This window comes from Halichoeres trimaculatus, unplaced genomic scaffold, assembly GCF_033239565.1.
Source record: "Halichoeres trimaculatus isolate MK-OKI-2021-1 unplaced genomic scaffold, fHalTri1.1 fHalTri1_scaffold_23, whole genome shotgun sequence".
Lineage (NCBI taxonomy): Eukaryota > Metazoa > Chordata > Actinopteri > Labriformes > Labridae > Halichoeres > Halichoeres trimaculatus.
The window spans coordinates 79,042-104,974 of NW_027437201.1; the positions used below are offsets into that span (position 1 = coordinate 79,042).

At 43.7% G+C, this 25,933-nt stretch overlaps 1 protein-coding gene across 2 annotated transcripts in view; it reads left to right on the top strand.

Annotated features, from left to right (window-relative positions):
* The window catches only part of adgra1a (adhesion G protein-coupled receptor A1a), a 44,839-nt gene that overhangs the window by 3,025 nt on the left and 15,881 nt on the right, over nt 1–25,933 (top strand). For both annotated transcript variants that reach the window (XM_074663729.1, XM_074663728.1), the window contains exons 3-4: nt 20,372–20,499; nt 22,233–22,356. In XM_074663729.1, coding sequence (XP_074519830.1) covers nt 20,372–20,499; nt 22,233–22,356 — 252 coding nt within the window. The remainder of the gene's footprint in view (nt 1–20,371; nt 20,500–22,232; nt 22,357–25,933) is intronic.

Consider the following 25,933-nt stretch of genomic DNA (forward strand, 5'->3'; position numbering starts at 1 on the left):
TGGTTCAGACAGTTACATTAAATAGCTATTGCTGTGATTGTTTGTTGCATTAAAATGTGCCTGACACTCTGGAAACCTGCCTCTGAGGCTTTGATGACATGTGCGCCTGTCACCAAATTACAGCTGTGGAGGGTGTGCTCCGCCTTGCGCTGAGGATAGACCAGGTTGGAGCTGGCGAGCTTTCAGCGCACTTTTTTGGCACGAAATTGTCACTGCGCCAACATGAATCTGCTGACACCTCCCCCTGGTGCGCCATCAACTCCCCCTGGCGCGCCGTCACACCCATCTGTGCTCAGACAGTCTACCAAATTGTCAAATTGGCAGCGCACGGTGGTGCGCCGCATGAAATTAGCACTGCGCAGGCTGCGCCAGGCTTGCGCCAGGCTTGCGCCAGGCTTGCGCCCCCTGCGCTGCGCCACGAAATTAGAGCCCTATCTGTATAGCACATTTAAAAAACACCAAGGTTGACCAAAGTGCTGCAAAGTCTGAGAACACAATCAAATTAAAGCAAGTGTTTAAAAAAATAAAAAAATGTGTTAAAAGAGAATGAAAAACAGTAGCAACAACAAATTTACAATAAATAACAGAAGAGGACCCCATAATAAATAGAAAAGTAAAAACATGGATGTCTTGCTCAACTTGTATTAGAACCCAGTGCAAAGAGGTGTGTTTTCAGTAAGGACTGAAAGCTCTCAAGAGTCTGAGCTGTCCTGATGTTTAGAGGCAGACTGTTCCAGAGAGTAGGGGCTTCCACCGCAAAAGCTCTGTCCATAGCTCAGTGGACCACCTTTTTGTCAGTATAAGTCTAGTACCTTTTTTTTTAAGTACATAGTTTGGCCTCCCTCTGATCCACAGAAGTTTTGTTTTTGTCTTGTTCATAGTGGTTTGATTTGCCTCTTTTGTGTTTATGCATAGAGAAATATACATTCAACTGTTTCCCAGTTGGGTCAAGAAAGCAGTGATAATAATGATGCAGAAGAAAGCAATGTTGGTGATAGTAATGATGATGATGATGGTGTTGGTGATGTAGATTATGTGAGCCTGGGCTGGGTATTGGATCTCAATTTCAGGGGGAGCTGCAGACAAAGAGGTTCTGACTGCTCCCTTTTCCTTTTCTTTTATTTCTGGATCTTAATAATCAGTCAGGCTGCATGTAGGAGATGATGTTCACTGAGTCAAGAGGGATGAGAGAGCATGCTGTCCGGCCAAGAGATGGGGGGGGGAGGGGCACGACGACTTGGTTTTCACAGACACAATGTAATGTTTCTGAAAGTACATCAATTTAGGTTTTACTGTGTTAAGGCTGGGTTAGGGCTAGAGCGGAATTTGTTTACTATAGCTAGTTAATTTTAAGCGTAACTCACTATAACCTTAAGTAATTAGCTGTTGTACTATGAAATGGTTTAATTCAACAGACTCTTTTTTGAAAAGTTCAGTATGAGAGCGAGAACAACATTGTGACTGTAGCCCTTAAACACAGGTAGTGTTAGGGTTGTTGTTGTGTATGGCAGCAGGGTCAGGAAGGTTTCAGTCTCGTTTCGGTTGACCACAAACCTGGTTTCTCTGTTCCACCCTGATAGTTTATATATATATTTCAGTAGAGTGTGTCAGCGAGTTTTACATCTTTAATGATGGAAGCTATTTTAAGACCAGGGCACAAAAGCAAGACTGAGTCTGAATCTTTATCCCTCTTAAGCAGGGATGTCAAACTCGTGCCATCGAGGGCCAAGAGGCTGCAGGTTTTCTTTCCAACCAGAAACTCCACCAGCTGACTTCACTGATTACCTCACCTTCAAGAAGAGAGCAGGGACTAATCAGTGAAACCAGCTGGTGAAGTTTTTAGTTGGATAGAAAACCTGCAGCCTCTTGGCCCTCCATGGCACGAGTTTGACATCCCTGCTCTTAAGGGTTAGTGTTTGCCCCCCTGACACATTGTTCACAGAATGATGTAAAATCTTTCAAATGGCTATATTTAGCTATCATGGTGAAGATAACACCAGCTCTGAATTATCGGTTATAATGCTGCGTGTGCTCAAACTGTGTCCTTGCGCTCGGATATAATGCTGCTCGCGCAGATTTCCTGCGCTCACACTCCGGTTCTTCCTCTCGCGCTGAGGGAATGTTTGCTCATTGATCTCTGTGTGCGCTCGAAATTTTTTGTGGATCAACCAATAGGAGGCTGACTAGTATTGACCAATCAGATTATCCCTGTTTGTTTATGGGTGTGTTTGCTGTTGTTCACGGAGCGTCACATATGGGCGGGCACTCTTTCAACCTGGTTTATCACCCCCTGACCTCCAGGGCTGTAATAAATGTGATTTCTTTAATGTTTTTGTCCAGTGTTAAAATTAAATATTCAATAAATACACGAGCACCCGTGTTTTTAACTGAAATAGCTTTATTGTATACTCATAGCTGCATGACACAGTGCTCTTTGCGGTGTGCTGGTGGAGAAAACAGTGTCACCATCATGAAGCTAGCGAGACAACAGCTCTCATAAAAAATGGACCGACAGAGTCAAGAAAATCAGGCAAGTTGTTTTAAATTCATTTTAATGAAAACTATATTGGGCTGTGCACTGAATATTTGATCGAGGCTTCCTAATATCAGTAATTAATGTTCATTTATAGCTGATAACGAAGGGCATAAGGGCATTTATACCTTACTTAATGCATTGGCTAATCAGGGTAAGGTAGCTTATTCACTGTCATACAGGTGTAGTATTGTTCAGACATAATGCTAGGTAAATGATCAAATATTCAGTGCACAGCACAATATAGTTTTCATTAGAATGAATTTAAAACAACTTGCCTGATTTTCTTGACTCTGTCGGTCCATTTTTTAATGAGAGCTGTTGTCTCGCTAGCTTCATGATGGTGACACTGTTTTCTCCACCAGCACACCGCAAAGAGCACTGTGTCATGCAGCTATGGGTATACATTTCAGTTAAAAACACGGGTGCTCGTGTATTTATTGAATGATATTTGATTTAAACACTGGACAAAAACATTAAAGAAATCACATTTATTACTGCTCTGGAGGTCAGGGGCTGATAAACCAGGTTGAAAGAGTGCCCGCCCGTATGTGACGCTCCGTGAACAACAGCAAACACATCCATAAACAAACAGGGATAATCTGATTGGTCAATACTAGTCAGCCTCCTATTGGTTGATCCACAAAAAATTTCGAGCGCACACAGAGATCAATGAGCAAACATTCCCTCAGCGCGAGAGGAAGAACTGGAGTGTGAGCGCAGGAAATCTGCGCGAGCAGCATTATATCCGAGCGCAAGGACACAGTTTGAGCACGGGCAGCATTATAACCGAGCACGGGGCCACAGTTTGAGCACGCGCAGCATTATAACCGAGCGCAAGGACACAGTTTGAGCACGCGCAGCATGTTAACCGAGCACGAGGACACAGTTTGAGCACGCGCAGCATTATAACCAAGCACGGGGCCACCGTTTGAGCACGCACAGAGCAAATTTGAGCGCAAGAGCAGAGTTTTGAGAGACAATATCACAAAATCTGAGCATGAAATCAATATAATACTGCTCTCAAATCAATTTAAAATGCTCTTGATTTAAGATAGGATATTCATTCCATAAGACTGGCTCCAGCAGCAGAGGACCACACCGGGTGACCCTCCTGTCGGCTAAGAACAGGAGACTGAGGCTACAGTCCACACGGGCTCACCAGAACTGGACCACAGGAGACTGAAAAACTTTGTCTGGTCTGATGAGTCTGGAATTCTGTTACATTCTCAGTGGTTGGCTCAGGATTTGAAGGATTCATGAAAGCATGGATCAATCCTGCCTTGGATCAATGCTTCAGCTGCTGCTGCTGGTGTAATGGTGTGGAGGAGATTTTCTTGTCTCACTTTGGACCCCTTTGTACCACCGGAGCCCGGTTTAAAGTCCACAGCTTACCTGAATATTGTTGCTGAGCATGTCCATCCCCTGACCACAGTTCTTCTGATGGAGACTTCCAGCAGGATAACCTTCCATGTCACAAAGCTCAGATCATCTCAATCTCGATCATCAACTGCTTAATGAACAAAACCATGACTTCTCTGGACTCCAACGGCCACCAAACTCACCAGGTCTCAGTCCAGCTCCTCTAAGATGTGGAGGAAGAGGAGATTCTCATCACGAATGTTCAGCTACAGATCTGCAGCAGCTGTGTTTGGGCTGTCATGTCATAAGGAACAACATATCTGAGCAATGCTTTACTTCTTCAAGGGATCACCATTTGTTTGCTTGATTCCATTGGCCCCTGAAGGCCAATGGGAATAAATATTTCAAATAGCGTAAAATAAATATCACAAAACACAAAAACATGTCTTAAACACAAATGAAAAAAAAAAAAAAACACAAATACATTTCACAGAACACAAATAAATATCACGGACCACAAAATAATTTCACAAAGCTGGAAAAGGTATAAAACCATGGCGCTATTCTCTGTCTTCATCGAAGCATGTCACAAAATCAGTCAGCTAACGTTTCCTGTTTACATTGGATATCGGCTGTGGCAGAGCCTGGGAGAAATTTCAAGTATTCACCAGAATGGAAGAGAAGCTTGATTTGATAGTGCACTAATTCTGTTAAAGTAGTGGGATATGCATGCAGTGTGGTGCTTTAAATGCTCTCCTCATATCATGACGTCACATATCAATTGGAACCCTGAAATCATCCGTAAAAAAACCCTCAACTTCAGAGAAGGGGCGGATATTCTTCGGTGAATGTCGTCAAGAGAGCAATATCATCAGAGCTGCTGGGACCTGGACAGCTTTTTGGATACTAAACAATGTGGATAACTCTTTAGCAGAAACATGGTCTGTGTAACAAGAGGGATTCCCGTAGAATCCATGCAGGACCCTGAGCCTTAAGCCCTTTGCACACCAGGCGTATTTTTTGCGGGAATATTTTGCACGTTATTTACTTTGTCAGTCCCACTGTTTTTCAATGCAAGCTTTCACACCAGCATTGTTCTTTCACTGAGCGAAATTATGGCTTTTTCCAACGTTTCACTTGTGATGAGTCCACATCTGACCAATCAAAACGCTCGTTGTTGACAAGTACATACAAAAACATTCAACATTGATTGTATTTGTGTCCAAGCATCTGGGTCTTTACGACAAAAGACACAAGAACTAAAAAGACAACAATTACAAAGACATCAGTTGCTTCAGTCTGTTAGTGTCGGCTTCCTGCAGATGTTAAAGGACCTAAGCTGCCTCAGAAAATAGTGATCTGACCCTTCCTGCCAGTGTGCTTTCACCAGTCTATTTTTTTGTCAGTATATATAATTTATATCACTGACATGAAAGGGAGAGGGAGGGCAGGCTTGGGCGACCCTTATGGTCTTGAGAGAGAGAGAGAGAGAGAGAGAGAGAGAGAGAGAGAGAGAGAGAATGAAAGACACGAGGCGGGAAAGAGGAGAGCGCAGTGGAAGTTAATCTTATGAATAAGTGATTCAGATCACTTCGTTCACCCAGATGATTCCTTCTTTTTGAACAACTCATTCACAAATGTCACATCAGTACCTGAAACAGGGTCCTGACATTTACTGAAGAGTATCTGCCCTTTATCTGTAGTCCAGGGTTTTTCTTAAGGATTATTTCAGGGTTCCAACTGACATGTGAAGTCATGATAGGTACACCTTTTTCATCTGGTGCTCTAGAAAATACAAAACACTTTTATTTTGTCCATCTGTTATAGCTGTTCTTTGCTCATGTAATGGTTTTCCATTTTTTTTGTTCTATCAATTTTAGAGCAATTTTTAAAACTTTCGATCATCAATAGCTTTTTGGTCATGTGACCTAGAATCTTCAAATCTCTTTTATTTTGTCCATCTCTCATTGCTGTACTTGGCTCTTGCTATTTTTGCCTAAATCAGTTTTAAATTTAAACTTTTGATCATCAAAAGCTGTTTGGTCAAGAAAGCTGGAAGCCCCCAATCTTTTTTTGTATTGTTCATCTCTTACTGCTGTTCTTGGCTCGAGCAGTGTTTTTTTTTTTTCCTGAATAAGTCAATATTTTATCAGTTTTTAAAACTTTTGATTGTCAATAGCTTTTTGGTCATGTGACCCAGAATCTTCACTTTTTTCCATCTCTCATTGCTGTACTTGGCTCAAGCACTGTTTCCCCCCCTAAATCAGTTTTAAATTAAATTTTAAAACCTTTCAATGTTGTTAGCTTTTTGGTCATATGGCCTAGAATCTTCAAAACACTTTTATTTTGCCCATCTCTTATTGCTGTACTTGACTCAAGCACTGTTTTTTTATTTTCATGATTAAATCAATTTTAGAGCATCTCTTAATGCTTTTGACTATCAAAAGCTTTTTTAGTCATATCACTTAGTTGCCTTGAGGCTCTAAATATCTTTATATGATCCATCTCTTACTGTTGTGCTTAGCTTAAGCACTGGTTATTCTATTTTTGCTTTAATCAATTTTTCAACAATTTTTGAAACGTTTGATTATTAATAGCTTTTTGGTCATACATCATACTACAGCTTGCTTCAGGCCTTTCTTCTTCCTCGACTGAGAGTCACTTATGCACTCATCTCCAGAGTTGAGCTCCAGATGAAACATCTTAGCTGAAGAGATGGTAAGGAAGCTGTACAGCCAACTCTAAAAGAATGTTTTCATACGTTAGTACATGAGACATCAGCAGCTATGTAACAAAGAGGTAGCAGGGATAAGACAGAGTGAAGATATGATTTAAATACACCGCATTGTCGTCAGACACACACTGTGATTGGTTAAGAGGGGTTAGAGATTGAACATCAGCCAACAGTCAGCTGATCACAGTTGGGTGTATGACTTCCGTAACCTGTATGAACTTACGCTAGCTTCCATTCCTTAAGGACACAGCATCAAGTCAGTCGGTTTTGTTGCAGGTACTATGTATCTGCCTGAAATGGGTGCTTTCGGGTTTTGGAGGTTTTGGGGGCACATTTAGTGCTGCCCCCCTCTATAGGATGTTACAATCTACAGGGAACCAATATTTTCATTGGCTATGCTCTGGTGGCAGTGGCACCTGAACTCCCAGTGAAAAGAAGAGAGTTACACTCTTTTAGGGAAACAAACTAGCTCGTAAACAGGTGGTGGTAACCAGCTTGTTGTCTCCAACTAACAACTCAGGGTCAGGATCCTCCATGGAGTCCTGTCAGAAGGACCGGACTCCATGTGGGGACATGGTACTGAGGTTGCGATTGAAAACATGGCTGAGGGATTGTACTTCAAAGATCATGTGCTTGTGAGGAAGTGGAGGCCTCCAACTCAGCCTGCTATGGATGAGCGGGGAGTGCATCATCAGATAGTCTTGTCCCAAGCTTACCGTTAAGAGGTGTTACGTCTAGCACTTGAGACCCCTTTAGCTGGTCACTTAGACATTAAGAAAATTCAGGCAAAGATCATGAAACACTTTTATTGGCCTAAGATTCACTGGAATGTGGTTAATTTTTACCGTTTTTGTCACTCAGAAAATCCCTGTGGCACCATTGACCACTGTATCTGTGGTTGAGAAGCCTTATTCCAAGATGGTTATTGATTGTGTTGGTCCTTTGCCCAAAGCTAAGAAAGATAATGAGTACCTTTTGACTGTCATGGAAAGGGATGGCTATCAAACTAGGTACTTTTACAGGTACTGACTGAATTCTGTTAAACGTACCAAGTACCTATTCATGAAAAATCAAAAGGTACCATGTTTGGGTACCTAAACACATTCCTGTGACTGTGAAGGAGTGGAAGAGTAGGTGATTTTCCATGCTGGACATGAACACACTATTACAAGGTTATTTATTGAAGAATAAAAAAAATATATATGTATTTTATTATTTAAAAAATTATATTTTTTATCACATAAACACAAAAAAGTACCAGCAATTGGTACCCTTGAGTACCGGTACCAATTGCCAGGTACCTGGCATCGCTACTGTATCATTTCAAATGTGAAAGGTACCCATCCCTAGTCATGGATGTTACAACTCGTTTCCCTGAAGCTATCCCTCCAAGAAACATTCAGGCCATAACCATTAGTGGGTTTCTTTTCATGGTTTGGGTTACCAATACAGTGTTTTACCTCGGTTAACAGCCTTGGGGGGACGGTGACACTGTTGGCAGCAGGGGGGAGGTAGCGAGCGCAGGAGAGCGAGTATTGCATGTTCACAGAGAAGACGCTGGAAAATGTTTCTTGTGGTGTTTTTCCCAGCTGTCTGTCTGCAATATGGAATGTGCTTGTCTGTATGTGTAAATGCGCACACATGGGTGTGCGCGTGGCGGAACTTTGCGATGCACAAAACAGCGCGAGGAGAAATGTGAACGCAATATACAAACAGCCCCCGGTCATTTAAATCAGATGAATAACATTTGGTTATTTAGTATGTTGTGGAGGTCGATAACAAAAGAGACGAGCAGACTCGAGTATGGAGGCTCTGAAGTTTACTGTGCGACTTCCAACCAACAAAACTCAACAGCACACTGATCTATAACCAGCCCTGGTCTCACGTCATCACTTAACTCACTTCCTCCTGTCTATTTTAGTGTGAGATCTCCCTCTAGTGTCCACTACACAGGCCCCCCCGGAACACCAAAAATAGACACACAACCTATGAATCAAACCAAATGTCCCCAAACTGTGCCAGGAAAATAAACCAGAGAACAACAATAACAAAAAAAACAAAAAAAAACAGTCCTCCATCCCATACAGGCACAGTCTCAATCCTTCAAAGGGGGCTTGATCAGCCGACCATAACGACTGTGCTTCACAGTGACCGGGGAAGGGAAAAAAGTAGGAACAGGGGCTGGGGGACGCCCCTGCCATCGACGAGACCGGACAGATGGGGCAGGAGCAGCCACTGGGGGGTTGTTGGGACTGGAAACGGGTCCTGGGAGAGGAACAGACTTGGGAGGTCGTCCACGGCGGGGAGGCAGAGCCAGCTCAACTGGCTCTTCCTTCAGTACATGAGCAGGCTTAAGACGATCCACTGAGACCCGCTCTGGATGCCCTCCCATGTCCACAACAAAGTTCTTTGACCCCACTTCCAGAACCCGGAAGGGTCCGTCATAAGGGGCCTGCAGGGGGGAACGATGGGCATCATGCCGGACAAAAACATAGTCAGCAGACATTAGATCCTTCGGTATATAGGTCTGGGGTAGACAGTGATGAACAGGCAAAGGGGAAAAGGCAGTGGTGGCATCTCTGAAAGCCAAGCGCTGAGCAGACACAGACCAGGGTGATGAAGCTTTTGGTAGAAACTCCCCAGGAAGCCTCAATGGCTGCCCAAAAACAAGCTCTGCAGAGGAGGATTTAAGGTCCTCTTTCGGGGCTGAACGCAAGCCTAACATAACCCAGGGAAGGCGGTCCATCCAGTTACTGTCCTTAAGGGCTGCACGAAGGGCAGCTTTCATGGAACGATGAAACCGTTCACACAACCCGTTGGCCTGTGGGTTATATGCAGTGGTGCGATGGAGCTTCACCCCTAAGTTCTGAGCCACAGCATTCCACAGCTCAGAGGTGAACTGGGCACCCCTGTCCGAGGTGAGGTCAGATGGCGTCCCGAAACGTGCCACCCATGCAGATATGAATGCCCGGGCTACTTCTGCAGATGTAGTTGATGACAAGGGAACAACCTCTGGCCACCTAGTGGTCCTGTCCACCATAGTGAGAAGGTGAGTAAACCCCCGGGATTGGGGCAGTGGACCAACCAGGTCCACGTTGACATGCTCGAACCGCCTCTCTGGAATATGAAATGGCTCTAGAGGGGCCTTGATGTGACGGTGCACCTTAGAGCGTTGACAGGCCATACAGGAAGCAGCCCATTGCTTCACATCCTTCCTGAGGCCCGGCCAGACAAACTTGGAGCTCACCAGCTTAACAGAGGCTTTAACCCCCGGATGTGACAGGACATGCATGGCCTCAAAAACTCTGCGTCGCCAGCCCATCTGAACCATCGGCCGAGGCTGCCCTGTGGAGATATCACAAAGAAGCGTGGTGCCGCAGTCGTGAAACTCCACATCCTTCAACCTTAGGCCTGTCTCCTCCTTCTTAAACGCCTGAATATCCACATCCACCAGCTGGTCCGCGGCCATGGCAACATAATCGATCCCAAGGTGCACTGAACTAACATGTACCCGGGAGAGGCAATCCGCCACCCGATTGTCCTTTCCAGCCACATGTTGAATGTCTGTGGTGAACTCAGAAATAGCAGAGAGTTGACGCTGCTGCCGTGCCGACCAGGGTTCGGCAGTCTTGGACATAGCAAAAGTAAGGGGCTTGTGATCCACGAATGCGGTGAACTGGCGACCCTCCAGCATGAACCTAAAGTGACGTGTAGCCAGGAAAAGGGCCAGGAGCTCTCTATCAAACGTGCTGTACTTCCTCTCACTGTCACGCAGTTTTCTGCTGAAAAAGGCAAGAGGCCGCCAGGATCCTAACACCCACTGCTCACATACTGCACCCACTGCATAGTCAGAGGAGTCAGTAGTAAGAGCTATAGGTGCAGTAGGGGAGGGGTGTGAGAGCATGGCGGCGTTGGCCAAAGCTGCTTTGGCACCCTCAAACGCCTGGACCCTCTCTGAAGACCAGTCCACCTCCTGGCTATCCTTCTTCCCCCTCAGCGCTTCATACAGAGGGCGCATCAGTTGAGCCGCTCTCTCTATGAACCTGTTGTAGAAGTTCACCATACCCAGAAACTCCTGCAGGGACCTGATTGTGCGGGGTCGTGGAAAAGCAGCTATCGCCTCAACCTTAGCCGGCAGAGGGACAGCTCCTTCAGGCGAGACACGGTGGCCGAGGAAATCGATCGCTGGCAGTCCAAACTGACACTTGGCTGGGTTCACAATCAGTCCATGCTCACTCAGTCTCTCAAAGAGTTGGTTAAGGTGTGTCAGATGCTGCTCAGCAGAAGCACTAGCCACCAGAATGTCATCCAAATAGACAAACAGGAAAGGCAGATCCCGCAAAACAGAGTCCATTAGCCGCTGAAAAGTTTGTGCTGCCCCCTTGAGGCCGAAAGGCATACGCAGGAACTCAAACAGTCCAAAGGGGGTGATTACAGCAGTCTTAGGCACATCCTGCTGAGCGACTGGCACCTGATGATAACCCCGCACCAAATCCACTTTGGAAAAAATGCAGGCTCCAGACAGATGTACAGAAAAGTCCTGAATGTGTGGAACTGGGTACCTGTCCGGAGTAGTAATGTTGTTAAGGCGACGGAAATCCCCACAGGGACGCCACCTGCCGTCAGCCTTGGGCACCATATGCAGTGGGGAGGCCCAGGGGCTGTTTGAGCGGCGCACAATGCCCAGCCGTTCCATTGCAGAAAACTCCTCCCTTGCTATAGCCAGTTTAGCAGCATCCAGACGGCGTGCTCTTGCATACACAGGCGAACCAACAGTGGTGATGTAATGTTCAACTCCATGCTTGGCCACTTTAGCAGAGAAAGTGGGGGTAGTCAGAGCTGGGAATTTGGCCAGGAGACGCTGATAAACGTCCCCTGTGGCAAGCATGTTAGCAAGGGGGAGGGGTCCCGGCCCCCCCAGTGTACAGGGATACGTAGCAAAGGACACCGCATCAATAAGGCGGCGGTTTGAAACATCCACCAGCAGCCTGTGAGCGCATAAAAAATCCGCGCCCAATATAGGTACGGACACAGAAGCAAACACAAAGTCCCATCCAAACTGGCGCCCATTAAAACACACAGTCACAAACCTGGTGCCGAATGTACGAATGGGGGTGCCGTTGGCCGCGTCCAGCGGGGGTCCGTGTCCATTTCCCAGGGCCTCCGCAGCCGAGGCAGGTAGGATACTCCGCTGTGCTCCTGAGTCCACCAGCAGACGCCGACCGGACAACGAATCCTCAATAAACAGCAGCTTATCAGCGTTGCCAGCACTCACAGCCGCTAACGAGCGCCGGCCCTCCCGTTTCCCTGGACAGCAAAAGAGCAGGGCGGGATACACCGCTTAGCTTTCGAGCCAAAACGGCGATGATAGAAGCATAACACGCCGTCCTCTCTCCGCCGATCCGACACGGCAGCCACAGGAGTCGTCAGCTCCTCCGCTCTCAGGAGAGGGGGTTGGGGTGATGATACAGCCTGTATACTATACTGGCGGGATGCTAGTAGGATCCGGTCTGCTTCCTCTGCTAATCCGCGGTAATCTTTGGTGCGCACAAGCGGTGAGTTTGCCAGAGCTGTTCGTACCTGAGGCGGGAGCTGCCGTAGGAAGAGGTGCACAAACAGGAACGAGACGTCACCTGCGCCAAGTAGCGCTAGCATATTCTCCATTAACTCCGTGGGCTTGCTGTCTCCTAATCCGTTAAGGGACAACAGGCGATCTGCTCGTTCTGTGTCTGAAAGCCGGAACAACCGCAGGAGCTGTGCCTTGAGAGCCTCGTACTTCCCCGCGGCCGGTGGCTCCCTCAGGAAACCCATGACTCTACGGGCAGTTGACGAGTCCAAGGCTGCCACCACGTGGTAATACTTTGTTTCATCCACCGAGATCCCCCGGAGGTGAAACTGTGCCTCGATATGCTGGAACCACGGCTCCGGGTCGTGCTGCCAAAATTCCGGCAGCTTCATTGTAGCAGCAAAAACCGCCGGAGAACCAGCAGAAGCTACTGCTGAGGCTCCAAGCCCTCCGTCGCCACCGGCTTCAACCGACATAATCACGTCAGGGTCACCAATGTGGAGGTCGATAACAAAAGAGACGAGCAGACTCGAGTATGGAGGCTCTGAAGTTTACTGTGCGACTTCCAACCAACAAAACTCAACAGCACACTGATCTATAACCAGCCCTGGTCTCACGTCATCACTTAACTCACTTCCTCCTGTCTATTTTAGTGTGAGATCTCCCTCTAGTGTCCACTACAATGTTAAAATAAAAAACAAGGCATAAACCGGATTTATGCTAGGTATCTCTAAATTATTTCTGCTGTGATCTGGAGCTATGGAGATGGCTAGTGTGATTTCATGAAGGCCCACAATGTCACTTCCATGTCCAACCCGCTGTGGCTAACTTAACCAGCAATGGCTGTAGCCAGGGAACCGGTCACTTTTTTCATGGTCACATCGTATTTTACCAACTTCCCAAAGTCAGTGAAAAGGGGTTTGAACTCCTACCACTTAAATAGAGTTGTAAATGTTCGTGTGCTGCCAGGTGGAAGTCTGAAAGGCATAGTAAAGGCTTCAATGAAAAGTAGAATTCACAAGGTTGAAGTGAGTAAGGAGCTAGCTAACAGTTGAGTGTCAGTCATCAAGCTAATTTTACTGTACTTGTGTAACATTAACTATTGTGTGTAGAGCCTGAGCGATTTATCGGTCTGGCTGATAATTTGGGCCGATTATGCCTGTCACCGATTAATCAACATCGGCCAAAATGTTGCAGATTGTAAAAATTTTTGCTCCATGGAGATTCTGTCGCTCCTGCTCCTGTGTGTCTGTGTGTTGGGCTGTACACTGCCCTTGTGCCTGCCCCCTCCGTCCACCATTATCTAATGTAAGACCATAATACAGCGTTTTAACATCGTGTTAGTTGCTTTTTTGTGAGATAAACAGAGATACTGTTAATTCACACGTCCACCATTATCTAATGTAAGATTATAATACAGCGTTTTAACGTCGTGTAAGTTTCTCATTTATTTGAGATTCTCATGAATTTATTATACATATCAGCTGATATATCGGATATTGGCCAATATATCAGATATCGGCTTTTTTTTTTTTTTGCCCCCAGTATCGGTATTGGCATTGGCCCCAAAAATCCCATATCGATTGGGCTCTAATTGTGTGTTTAGGTATGTTAGAATACGTTTATATGGTTTGTTGACAAGTTAACTGGCCCTGGAAATGTCTTACAAGCCCAATACAGGTTGGACAGCTAAGGATGTTACGTAGCTTTTAGTACCACCTAACGCAACACAGAGTGTTGCTCTCTGTTTTTCAGCAGTGTTAGTGTTTTTTGTGAGGGCTTGCAAAGTTGTTTTTACTCAGGTACACATTGAGGGACAGGAAGTGAGGGCAAATACTTGCTCCTGTGCTATTGGCCAAGTGCCACCACATAGCTGCTCTTCTCATTTGGGCCGAGAAGAACTGTACGGATGTCGAGTGTGTGTGGAAGAGACCCACGGCACCCAAAAACAGAGGACATCGCTGCGAAGAAGGAGTCTATGATTGCACCTTTTACGCCACAAGGTTAGTACTTGGAGTAATTAGAGGTCAGCAGTCGTGCTTTCTGTTTTGTTATCATTAAAAAATCCTGACCCTACGTTTATTCCGTGCTAAATTCCAAGCCTGGATTTAAGGTTTGTTATAAATGAATAGTTTGACTTCTATCTTTTGTATTTTGAAGTGTCATGTGCAACTTTATCAGAAACATCACACATAAACTTCATTAAATCATTAACAAATGAGATCGGGATATCCCAGCACACCCTTGTTTCTAAAGATGATAAATTCACTCAGACATCCACAGATTTAAACCATTGCAAATCATAAATCAACCCTTTCATACTGTATTTAAATGTATTTCACACCGTTTAGATAAAAATATGTATATGGCAGTGAACATCGTTGACTTGCATGGATGTAATTGTTGTTTTTTTTCCTGATTCAGTGATATTTGTTGGTACAGACATTTGACCCATGCCATCACAACAAAACTTTTGATAAGAGTCTGGCCAGCTCCAGTTATGGTGATGCAGAGCACAAAGCTTGGTATATGCTTTCATCCCTTGCTATAAGCCCATGGCAGAAGAAAGACATTGAGAGAGCCACATGTGGGCAAACTAAGAATGCCTTTTGGGTAAGATACATACAAAGATAGTTTCCATAGTTTTTAGGTGTACTTAAAGTCAGTTAGGTTAACTGTTATGTGTTTCTATATAACAGAATGGCATATTGTAAGAACAGGCTCACAGCCAGCACCTTTGGCTTTGTGTTGGCAGTGGTGAAGAGGAACTCTTACCAAGATTTCAAGATTTCTCTTTCCTGATCAGTGTGAGGACATTACACACTGGCAGAATCTTCAGCAGCTTCTTCGGGCTCAAGATTCCAAATCTTGCGTAGTAAAATGTGACTTCTGTGTAAACAAACATGATGGACATATAGGGCAAAGCAGAAATATTTTTTTTCAGACTCTAAAATCTACCAAATTGTGAAATTGGCAGCGCATGGCGGTGCGCCATGAAATTAGAGCCCATAATGTCATCAGACAATCAGGCCTTTGATGGCTTTGATCATAAGGGGGTGATCGGGGCAAAAAAATCAGCCCCATAATCCTGTAGTGTGTACCTGCCTTTAGGGGGTAAAAAATGTTTGAAAAATAAATTATCTGACATCTTTTAGAGGGTCAAAAGTTTGTGAACAGTCAGAAGAGGACAAAAGGATTGTAAATTTGCCCACAGTGAATTTTTGACCTTTAAAGATGTTTGAAATCACATTTTCAAAATTTATGTAAAATCAAAATTCCTCACCTAAAATGTTTTAACTCTCTTATCCATACACATTGTGTATTAAATTCTTTTCTTGCCCCCAGGATTGTGAATGGGGAATTGTCCAAAAGGCTAAAGAGGAATACATAAAGCGCACTGGCATGACGATCCAGGAGAGCGGAGTGTTCCTCGCTTGCAGCCGCCTGCTTGGTGGCTCCCCAGATGGGCATAGCATCCGATGACTGCATCATTTAGATAAAATGTACCTATGCAGCCAGAAAGAAGGCTGTAATTCAGGCAGCAGAAGCAAAGGACTTTTTTCTCAAACTGGATGAAGTCACTGGGTTTCTGACTCTGAAGCAGACCCACAACCACTGGCATCAGATTCGGGGCAACCTGTATCTGACAGGAGCTGGCACCTGTCATCTGGTGGTATGGACTCCCCTGGATCTTGAAATCATGCTCATTCATAAAGACCCAGCATGGGCAAACAACATTACTATTTTTGAAAACTTTTACAAGAATTGTCTCCTGCCCCACATTCTGTCAGATATTAAATGTTAAATAATGTAATGACCCTGCATTCCTGACCTGTTCTAGTTAGTCATTCTGACTGTTGAAGCCTCCCCAAAGCTTACTTGATAAGTTATATCAACATCTGCGCATTGGTACCAGTTCAACTGTTGTTTAATGTTGTGTTGTGTTATTTGTTATTCAAAATATAAGCAGTAACAAGATAAAACAAATGCTGTCATAATAAATTGAGTGGGAGCAACATAGCCAGTGTAAAGATTTGTTTTTTTGTTTTTAAGTTCAGCATCCCTTGCACCTAATGTCAAATGCATATCCAAATACTTCTCCCATTTATCCATTCAGCTGATGGTGGAAAAATTAAATTGTCTTGAGAATGTAATGTTGTAACAGACAAACATAGACCTTGAAGAGAGAATCTCAGATTTATTCTTAAACATTTCAGTTTAGGAAAATTGATAAGAAAGGAAAAAAACAAACATTTTAGTACTTTTCATATCATATCAAAATTCATACAATAAAACAGACTTGGAGAAGAGAAAGATAACACATCAGAACTAGGGCTGAATGATATGGACAAAAACTCATATCTCGATATTGATACAATATTACTACGGGTTTAGTGAAAGACAATTATTTTCCAGAAAAATACACTGCTCAAAAAATGAATGGAAAACTAAAATAACATCCTGGATCTGAATGAATGAAATATTCTTATTAAACACTTTGTTCTTTACATAGTTGAATGTGCGGACAACAAAATCAAACAAAAAATATCAACAGAAATCAAATTTGTTAACCCATGGAGGTCTGGATTAGGAGTCACACTCAAAATTTACAACAAACTACAGGATGATCCAACTTTTATGTAATGTCTTTAAAACAAGTCAAACTGAGGCTCAGTTGGATTCAGGTCTGGGGAACAGGCCGGCCAGTCCATAGCATCAATGCTTTCATCTTACAGGAAGTGCTGACACACTCCAGCCTCATGAACTCTAGCATTGTCTTACATTAGGAGGAACCCAGGGCCAACTGCACCAGCATATGGTCTCACAAGGGGTCTGAGGATCTCATATCAGTACCTTATAGCAGTCAGGCTACCTCTGGAGAGCACATGGGGGACTGTGTAATGCCACCCCACACCATTACTGACCCACTGTTAAACCTGGTCATGCTGGAGGATGTTGCAGGCAGCAGAAAGTTCTCCACGACGTCTCCAGACTCTGTCACGTCTGTCACATGTGCTCAGTGTGAACCTGTTTTCGTCTGTGAAGAGCACAGGGTGCTAGTGGTCAATTTGCCAGTCTTGGTGTTCTCTGGCAAATGCCAAACGTTCTACATGGTGCGGGCTGTAAGCACAACACCCATCGGGCCCTCATACCACCCTCATGGAATCTGTTTCTGACCCTTTGAGCAGACACATGCACATTTGTGCCCTGCTGGAGCTTTTTTTGCAGGGCTCTGGCAGTGCTCCTCCTGTTTCTCCTTGCACAAAGAAGACATAGTGGTCCTGCTGCTGCCCTCCTACTCCTCCTCTATGTCTCCTGATGTACTGGCCTGTCTCCTGGTAGCGCCTCCTCCATGCTCTTGCCACAGCTTGCATTGATGTGCCATCCTGGATGAGCTGCACTACCTGAGCCACTTGTATGGGTTGTAGACTCTGTCTCAACCCATACAATTGTTACTAGAGTGTAAATGGTAATGGATGGTAAATATAGCGCTTTTCTAGTCATGGACTACTCAAAGCTGCTTTTCACCACAGGTCACATTAACCCATTCACACCCATTCTCGCTCACAGTTTTTCTGTTCTAGGTGTCCTTCAGTATGTCTAACACATTCACGCCCTTTCATGCCCATTTACACACCACTGACGCAGCGGTTGGAGCAACTTGGGGTTAAGTGACTTGCCCAAGGACATGTCACCATGTATCGCCCAGAGCTGGGCTTGAATCTGCAACCTTCCGATCACCGACCAAGCGCACTATCCAACTGTGCCACTCCGCCAGTGCACTGCCAGCATTCAAAAATGACCAAAATATCAGCCAGAAAGCTCAGGAACGGCTGAGTTAGAAAAAGAATCACCCCCTGTACAGTGGGTGCTTGTTACTAAATGTAGGGACCACTTGTTTAAAGTACTCAAAGAAAAGATCGAAATATCAAGCTGAAACTTTAACCAAACTTAATGGATCACTGATGCACTGTGGGGAAGTGATTTTTGCAGGCAAAAGAAGTCCAATGTCCAAAATTTATGCGATTTCCAATGGTTTATTCTTTGGCAAACAAGCAAACAAAAGAACAAAGGAGATTGTGGCTCCAGCTGCCTCTCTCACGCTGGTAAAAAACCACAGGCCCACCCTGGTGCATGCTGGCTGTCTTTCACCTACCTACCTAAATAACATCTGGTGCCCACAGTTAATTATTACCAGACAAACAAAACTAATGATAATAAATATGCAAAACATCTAATTATAGAAAACAAATAACTATCATATCTATCTATATCTATATCTATATATATATATAAGCCGCGTTTCCACCAAGCAGTTCGGGTCGGTTCGTCTCGGTACGGTGCGCTTTTAGCGGCGTTTCCACAGACTCATCCCGGGACGGATCCCTAAAAACCGAGACGAGCCGTCCCACTTTTTTGGGACCCTTTCGTATGGGTGCCAGACTGAACCGATCCACTCTCGGGAGGTGGAGCAACACACTGCAGACGGTTGAATGGTCAAACGAATCGTCACTCACCCCGACAGCGGCTGCATTTCTCCTTGCGGCACACAGACTTCTCTGAAACGAAGCTTGATTGCACTTTGTAACAGAGAGTTACATGAAAATCACAGAGGACGAAATGCTGCATGTCGTCCATCCGTGCTCTTTGTTTACTGTGTCGCGTTTTCTTCTTTGTTGGATTTAATCGCGGGGTAAGCTGCTACGTCGTCGCGCTATTGTTTACCAGCTGTGGTTTCTGGCATGCGGCTTACACGCCGCTCACCACGAGAGGGCACAGTTTGCTGTGGAAACGCAAACGGGATCAGACTTTACTGTCCCAAACCGTACTGAACCGACCCGTACTGCTTGGTGGAAACGCAGCTTTATTCAACTCCAAAATCTAATCTAAATTTACAGTGCTCATCCGATGATTTTTTTTTTTGGGTGCGGAGGGTTTGGTTGCGGAAGGGGATCAGGCCTGTTCTCTGGATGTAGTTTAAGGAGGGTTAGTGATTGGAGTTGGTTCTGTGCTGTTTTCAAGCTTTGTTTAAAGGAAGATAACTGCTCATGCAGCCCACAGACCAGCTCTATTTAATTAGCAGCCCGCAGGCCCCATGCCGCCCAAAAGCAACCCTTGAGTGGCCTGAATGCACTTGGGTGGGATGAGAAAAGCATCATTAACTGACAAGTTCTTACAAACTTCCAACATTACACATATTGGCTTCAACACCTATCATAACCTAGCAACTAACCCACCATGCATTGTGTCATTGAGAAGGTGCGTTTGAAAAGTTAACATTAGCAGTCCTACACAGGTGAAAATATAATGTCTCTTTCTAACCCACAACAAAAAAAACGGCAAGGAAAATGATTGGTTTAATCCCATGTAGAATGAAAAGTATTTATTTTACCACCAAGTCAAAAATCCAAACCAATGTTTTTGATCTGCAAAGAGTGCGTTGCAGTGCTGAAAGATTATAATGTCCAAAGACACCACACTGAAATACATGTTGTGTTTTGGACAAACTGTCCTGAGGGATCTCATGAGGGGCCGCTAAAATTCAGAGTTTGTTTACATCTTACAACCGTAACTGTACTACAATAAAGCAGACTTGCATAGCTCATGAGAAGGCCACAGCAGCTTGACATTGCTGCCAAAAATGTGCGGCCTAGCTAATGTCCTTAGACTAAAAAATCAGGAAGGCCAGACCAAATTTTTAAATGAATAGCTGTGGCATGAACTGTGTAATTAATGAAAGTAGTCTCCCCAACATCGCTGTTTCCAAAACAGATTTTTAAAATAAGCTGTCTGGCACGGCCATATTGGAAGTGGTGTGGGGTTTGAGTCTCCACACTAACAGCCATAGGGTGCCTGTCAGTCATGTGAGCTGTGCCTTTGATGGGCAAACTTGTAATCTGGTGTGTTTGAGACCTCTGGTACTTCCAGAGCCAGCCTAAAGTGGACAATGAAGAAACAGCAAATTGTAGTTCTTCAGCATTGTCGCATATTGTTAGACCAGAGGTTGCTGTTTGATATAGACCCAAGATATCCCTGAGCCTTGACAGAAGCATATACAGGTGCTCAGGTCCTGATTGTCTGATGAGCACAGTCCTAATGATTTCTTTTACCTAGAAAGTATTAATATGTCGATGTGTTTCTTCAGTGGTTGATGTTTAAACTTTGGTGTCTGCAGGATCTGAAGAGGGTTCTGTCCTTCCCACCATACCCTGGGGACTACCTGCATCCTGTGGTATACGCCTGCACGGCTGTCATGCTCCTCTGTCTGCTTGTCTCTATCATGACTTACCTCATCCACCACAGGTGAGAGTACATCCATCAACCTGTCACAGTGGTCACAGCAGTGGTGTAGCGTGGGGATATTTTTTGAGGAAGCCAAGTGAGACAAAGCCTCTAATCTGTATGTTTTTAGGGAGTGGGGTACATAAAAGACTATGTTGCAGCTTGTCTATCGCTTTTTAATGCAATGGAATGACCTGTTAAGAGTGCCCAGAGTGCTCATTTTACTTACACACACTCAGGGCTTGACATTAACTTTTTTGCTCACCAGCCACTGTGGCTAGTGGTTTCCCAGAGTTACCAGCCACTCAGAATTTTCACTGGCCACAATTTTGTTGTTGGATAATTATGTTTAATGTGATTAAAGGGGATGATGACATGGTAAAGTTAACTTGAAATTGATTTACAACCTTTTTAGATGTAAATGACCCCTGTGCACATTCAAATAAAGAATACATAAATCAGGTATTCAGCTCTGAAACGGTTGTGCTCCTTAAATATGAAAATATGTAGACCATTGAAAGAAAGTTACAAAAGGAGGAGTTTATTATTGCATTCAATGAAAGTTGTTAAGGTTAAAGATTAATTGACAATATGAAAACTAAACTAAAAATCTAGCTAGAAACACTGTCTGCTTAAATATTTATTTACATCAGTGATTTTTCAGTAATAAAACTAAGTACCATACTTTCTGGACTTTCTGGAGTATATTTATACATAATTTTGAAGCCGTATCAGTCAAAAAATGTGTCATGAAGACAACAACAACATATACAAGTCACACTGGACCGTAAGTTTCATTTATTTAGAATGATTTGGTTCGTTCACAGTATTTCCAGAGTGAACTTTCTACATATAACTTTGATAAATGTTTGTATATTAGGAGGTTGAAATATCTGTGACCAGTTTTTCTTCTCTACGTGGGCTTCTCGATGCCCACGGCCCTCTCATAACATTTAGGGAGGCGCTGTTTGACACATTGTAAAATGCTCAATAAGTAGAGGAGAGAAATGAGGAAGAGATGACTGTGAGGAAATACAGATGAATTACCAAAACTGTTATAAGGGGTATTTTCATTAAATCACAGCTACAGTCTGAAAAAAAAAGAGGACGCATAGCATCCCTTGGCCTCTGGGAGAAAACGCCTCTGGGTCACAGCAGTTAGCATATCATGAAATGTGACATTCTCTACCAGTAACTGAAACTAAGGAGTGTTCTCAATCAAATTGCCTCTCCACAGGTCTCTGTAGTGTGGTATTGTGGTTGTAACCAATAAAAGGTGACAAAAAGACATGTAATTGCCTGGTCCACATTACTGTGTCCCAGCTTGCTTTGTGCAGCAAAGCTGCTGCTTACAGCACCATCTTCTGTGTAGAAACTCTCTCCGCATTTTGTAAAAAATTTTTGCACCAATGCATGGGCGGAGCTTACTCGACAGGCAAACGTTTACAGTTCTTCATTCATTTAAACATGGCTGTTGTATCAAAACAGATCATTCACCAGCACAGAACGCTACAGTTGGTGTTCTCTGCCCAAAACGGTGAAGGACATAATGACTTGGTGGTGTTGAGCCAGTTTTTTTTAAAGCTTGAAATTGTGATTCAGAACTTCAGTATCTTATTAGTCCTAGTGCTGTAAGTAAAATACACAGTGATGCTGCAGAGTGAAACAGTAAAATAAGTCATATACTTTACAGACTTGCCCTTTGAACAAAGATGTCTTTCTGTGAACACTTCCGCTTATTCTTTTTCATGCAGTGTGATTCAGATCAGCAGGAATGGCTGGCACACACTCCTCAACTTCCTGTTCCACACCGGGCTGACATTTGGAGTTTTTGCCGGAGGCATCAATCAGATTAACTTACCCTTCATGTGTCAGATCGTGAGTTGTTGTTTTTCTATGTTCTCAGTGTGATTTCACAGATCTTGTTCTGCATCCTGATACTCACACATCCCTGTGAAATAACCAGCATTAGAATGATCACAGAAATAATTACACTCACTCACAGGGCTCAGTAAAACACACATCAGTAGTTTGAAATACACATTATTAGTCTCACCTGAGGAACTGATCTGATCTGGATCTTTGGTGTATGAAGACAGCAGAAATCTACTGTTTTTTTAGGCAACTAAAGCCATTTCAAAAAGCCTGAAACAGAATTTAAGGGTGTCACCTGAGTAGGTGGGGCCCTATGAGAAGATATGTTCTTAGACAAGTAATAACAATAAGAAAAGCTCCAAGCAGCGTTGGACGTGTCCTAGCATTCTCGTCTGTCCCTTCTGCCGGTCTGTCATACCAGTTTCCCCTCTATTGTCAAGGTATTACCTCCACTGTTAGGGTTTCATCACTTTCTGGCCCTCTTTGTGCTATAAGTAAGGATTAAACAACAAGGAAACATGCATTAGACCGTTGTGAGACATGACATGGAGTGGGAACACCACGACGCGCAGCGGAGTGGTGTTACTCCGTGGAGTGCCTGAGAACGATCTAATGCACACTTCCGAGTTGTTTAATCCGCTTGTACCATGGTCCCACAAACTAAACTTTAAAATAAAAAATAAATAATTGCTTTAAACTTGCTAAATGTGCTCAAATATAGGAACTATTTTTTGTAAGTCAACCAAAAAAGGTTTTTTGTCTTAGCAATCGTTGTCAAGATAAAAGCAAAATTTAACTGAATGTTCCCAGATCATCTTCTCTTAAATCTTAAGCACGCACTAACTACAAGATTTGAAAATACTGACCACCACACACTACAGAATTTCAACAAGATTATTCGATCAGAGAGAGTGATGCACCACATGTGCTCAGTTGTTTGATCTGAGGTTTTTAGCGCACTGGTGGGACAGGAGGAGAGAGAAGCGGCGCTGTCTGCAGCGGTGCCTTTCATCCATTACGCGCACGCAGAGGGACAGAGGTGAAACAGTTGCTGCATCAGCGAATAATGGCATGATCTCACACCGATCACTGACAAAACAACAGTTCCCTACTAAAAATGGCGTGATTATGTGTTATTTTCAAAGGCATAATTGAACTGGCTCGAGTGGGTCAGTGGAGCGTGCAGTCAGCTGACCTGGAGCCTTTCAGTTGCACTTTGAGCCTGCGTTTGTTGTCTGTTGTCCCGTCTCTGGGGCTCTTTCTAACTGTCTGTTGTCATCCTCAGTGAGAATGAATGTTGTTATCATCCAGAAAAATATCAAACATGTTTGAAAATTATCGGGGCGGCTCCGACGAGTCTGTGAGATGATCGTGGGGCTAAAGATTCATCTGTCAACTGCTCACACTAGAAGATAGCCTTGCCCGAACGTCGGGGCCGAATTTAGTCCCCGACCAGATTTCTTCTCCGATTGTCGGGAGGACCGAATCTTGGTTAAAATCGGGGCGAGAATCCTGTAGTGTGAGCCAGGCTTTAGAGATGGGGGCCAGTAGGAGCGCAGGCTACTCTCGCATGCGTTGAAATGTGTGTGATGCGTTGCTATGGTAACATGCACAGCGGAGTGATACAATGGTGATTTAACTTGCTGAACTAACTGTCAACTGGCGTGCATTAGACCAATCTAAAACACGCCAGTTGACATTGGAATTCTCACTGACCTTGGTATAACAGTTGATATCATGTATTATTTCCTCTGCTGAGTCACATGACCAGCTTCATAGAACTCCTAATCAGTGTGTGACATCGTCACAGAAGCAGAGGGAGGATTCAAATTCACAAAAGTTGGGGGGCCAAGATGGCGACCAGCGCTGATGCTTTCCTGTGAGCTCGTGAATTCCCGATGAATACCTAACATTTTAAATGACTTGGACGGTCTCAAATAACTTTTTCATAGAAGTGAACAATTGCACTTGTATTTCGTGCACCACCAGTTGGACTGTTTTACCAAGTAAAGAGAAAACCGACATCTTTGTGGTGACACGTTACAGAGAAAGTTGACTGCTAGCTCAAACAAGGTTTAACCAGCAGCCTTGAGGCAAGCCCGCGAATATGGCCAAAATGAAGTTAGAAGAAAGGGGGGACTCATAATGGACATGGAACCCGAGAAATCCTTCGCAGGTGAATGCGAACCTCTTCCAGAAACCCCTATGAAAAGCCCTGACTCGAAGAAGATCTGCACCGAAACCCTTGAGGTGAGAGGAAGCAGTATCTAATACGGATACATTGAAAGCTATTATGGGCTGAATGACCGATTCTCTACGTTTAAACAAATGGTGACTAAAAACGCCGCCGGAATTGTCGCTGGAGATACAATGTGAACAGACAAACAACACCGTGAAGAAACTGGATGATACAGTAGGCGCTGGAACCTCCGTCTTCTAAATCTTCCAGAACACAGTAATGAGGATGTGGGAAAAGAGGTGATGCATATAATAGCTCAGATCATCCCAGAGGAAAATTGGCCAATTGTTAAACAAGCTCACAGCAAAGGAAAGAAAACCGAGTGGGTTGGCCCTGCGGCCATTATCGATGGTGTAAAACACACTGCATAAGTTACAAATCAATAAGGTGATCCATAGTTCACTAAGTAAAACACAAACCTTATAAGATACATCTTACCTTATAAGATACTTTAGGCTACAAATGAAAGCATTCTCGATCAAACATAATCAGTTTCAGGTTACTGTAACACTGATTAAAACTTGTTAAGATGGTTCAATACCTCAGGTTCACTGGGCTACAATGTGTATAGTCATCACCAAGTTCTAATGCTCATTCTTATTACATTGGTAAAAAAATAATTGTTTAATGCAATTCTTTGCTTTATTTAATGATAATTGTCAGACGAATTCAATCAAAACTTCATTATGGTACTCAGAATTTAGAGTTCTCTTTCGAAAGTACCTTTAGGAGTGTAAATATCTTAAAATTTCTAATTCGTAGTTATCTGAACAGACATCCAGTTGTTTTTTTCTCTCTTTTTCCATGGCAGACTCATTCCATGGTTCTTTAAAAATAATATCCCTGAATGTCAGAGGTATTTGTGACAGTACCAAAAGAAAATCTATTTTCATATTTTGTAGACGAAGAAATGCTGACTTGATTTTTTTTTTACAAGAGGCTCACTCAAGTGATGATGATGTAGAATTTTGGAAAATGCAGTGGGGTGATAAATGTTATTTTTGTCATGCCTCTCAACATTCTACAGGTGTAGCTATTTTTTTTTAAATAAATTTATAGGTGACATTATTGAGTCATTATTTTCAGATGAGGGCCGATGGATCATCCTGGTTTTCAAACTGGATAACACCTTCTTTATTGTTTGTAATCTGTATAACCATAATAACACAACTCAGGCAAAAAATTTGTGTATACAACTATGTCAGAAACTTGAATCCCTCAAACTGAAATATAAAAAGGTTCACTTAATTCTTGGGGGAGATTATACCGATACCCCAGATGATCTCATAGACAGAATATGGGTAAGAACAATTCAACACTCAAGATTTAAAAGCACCACAT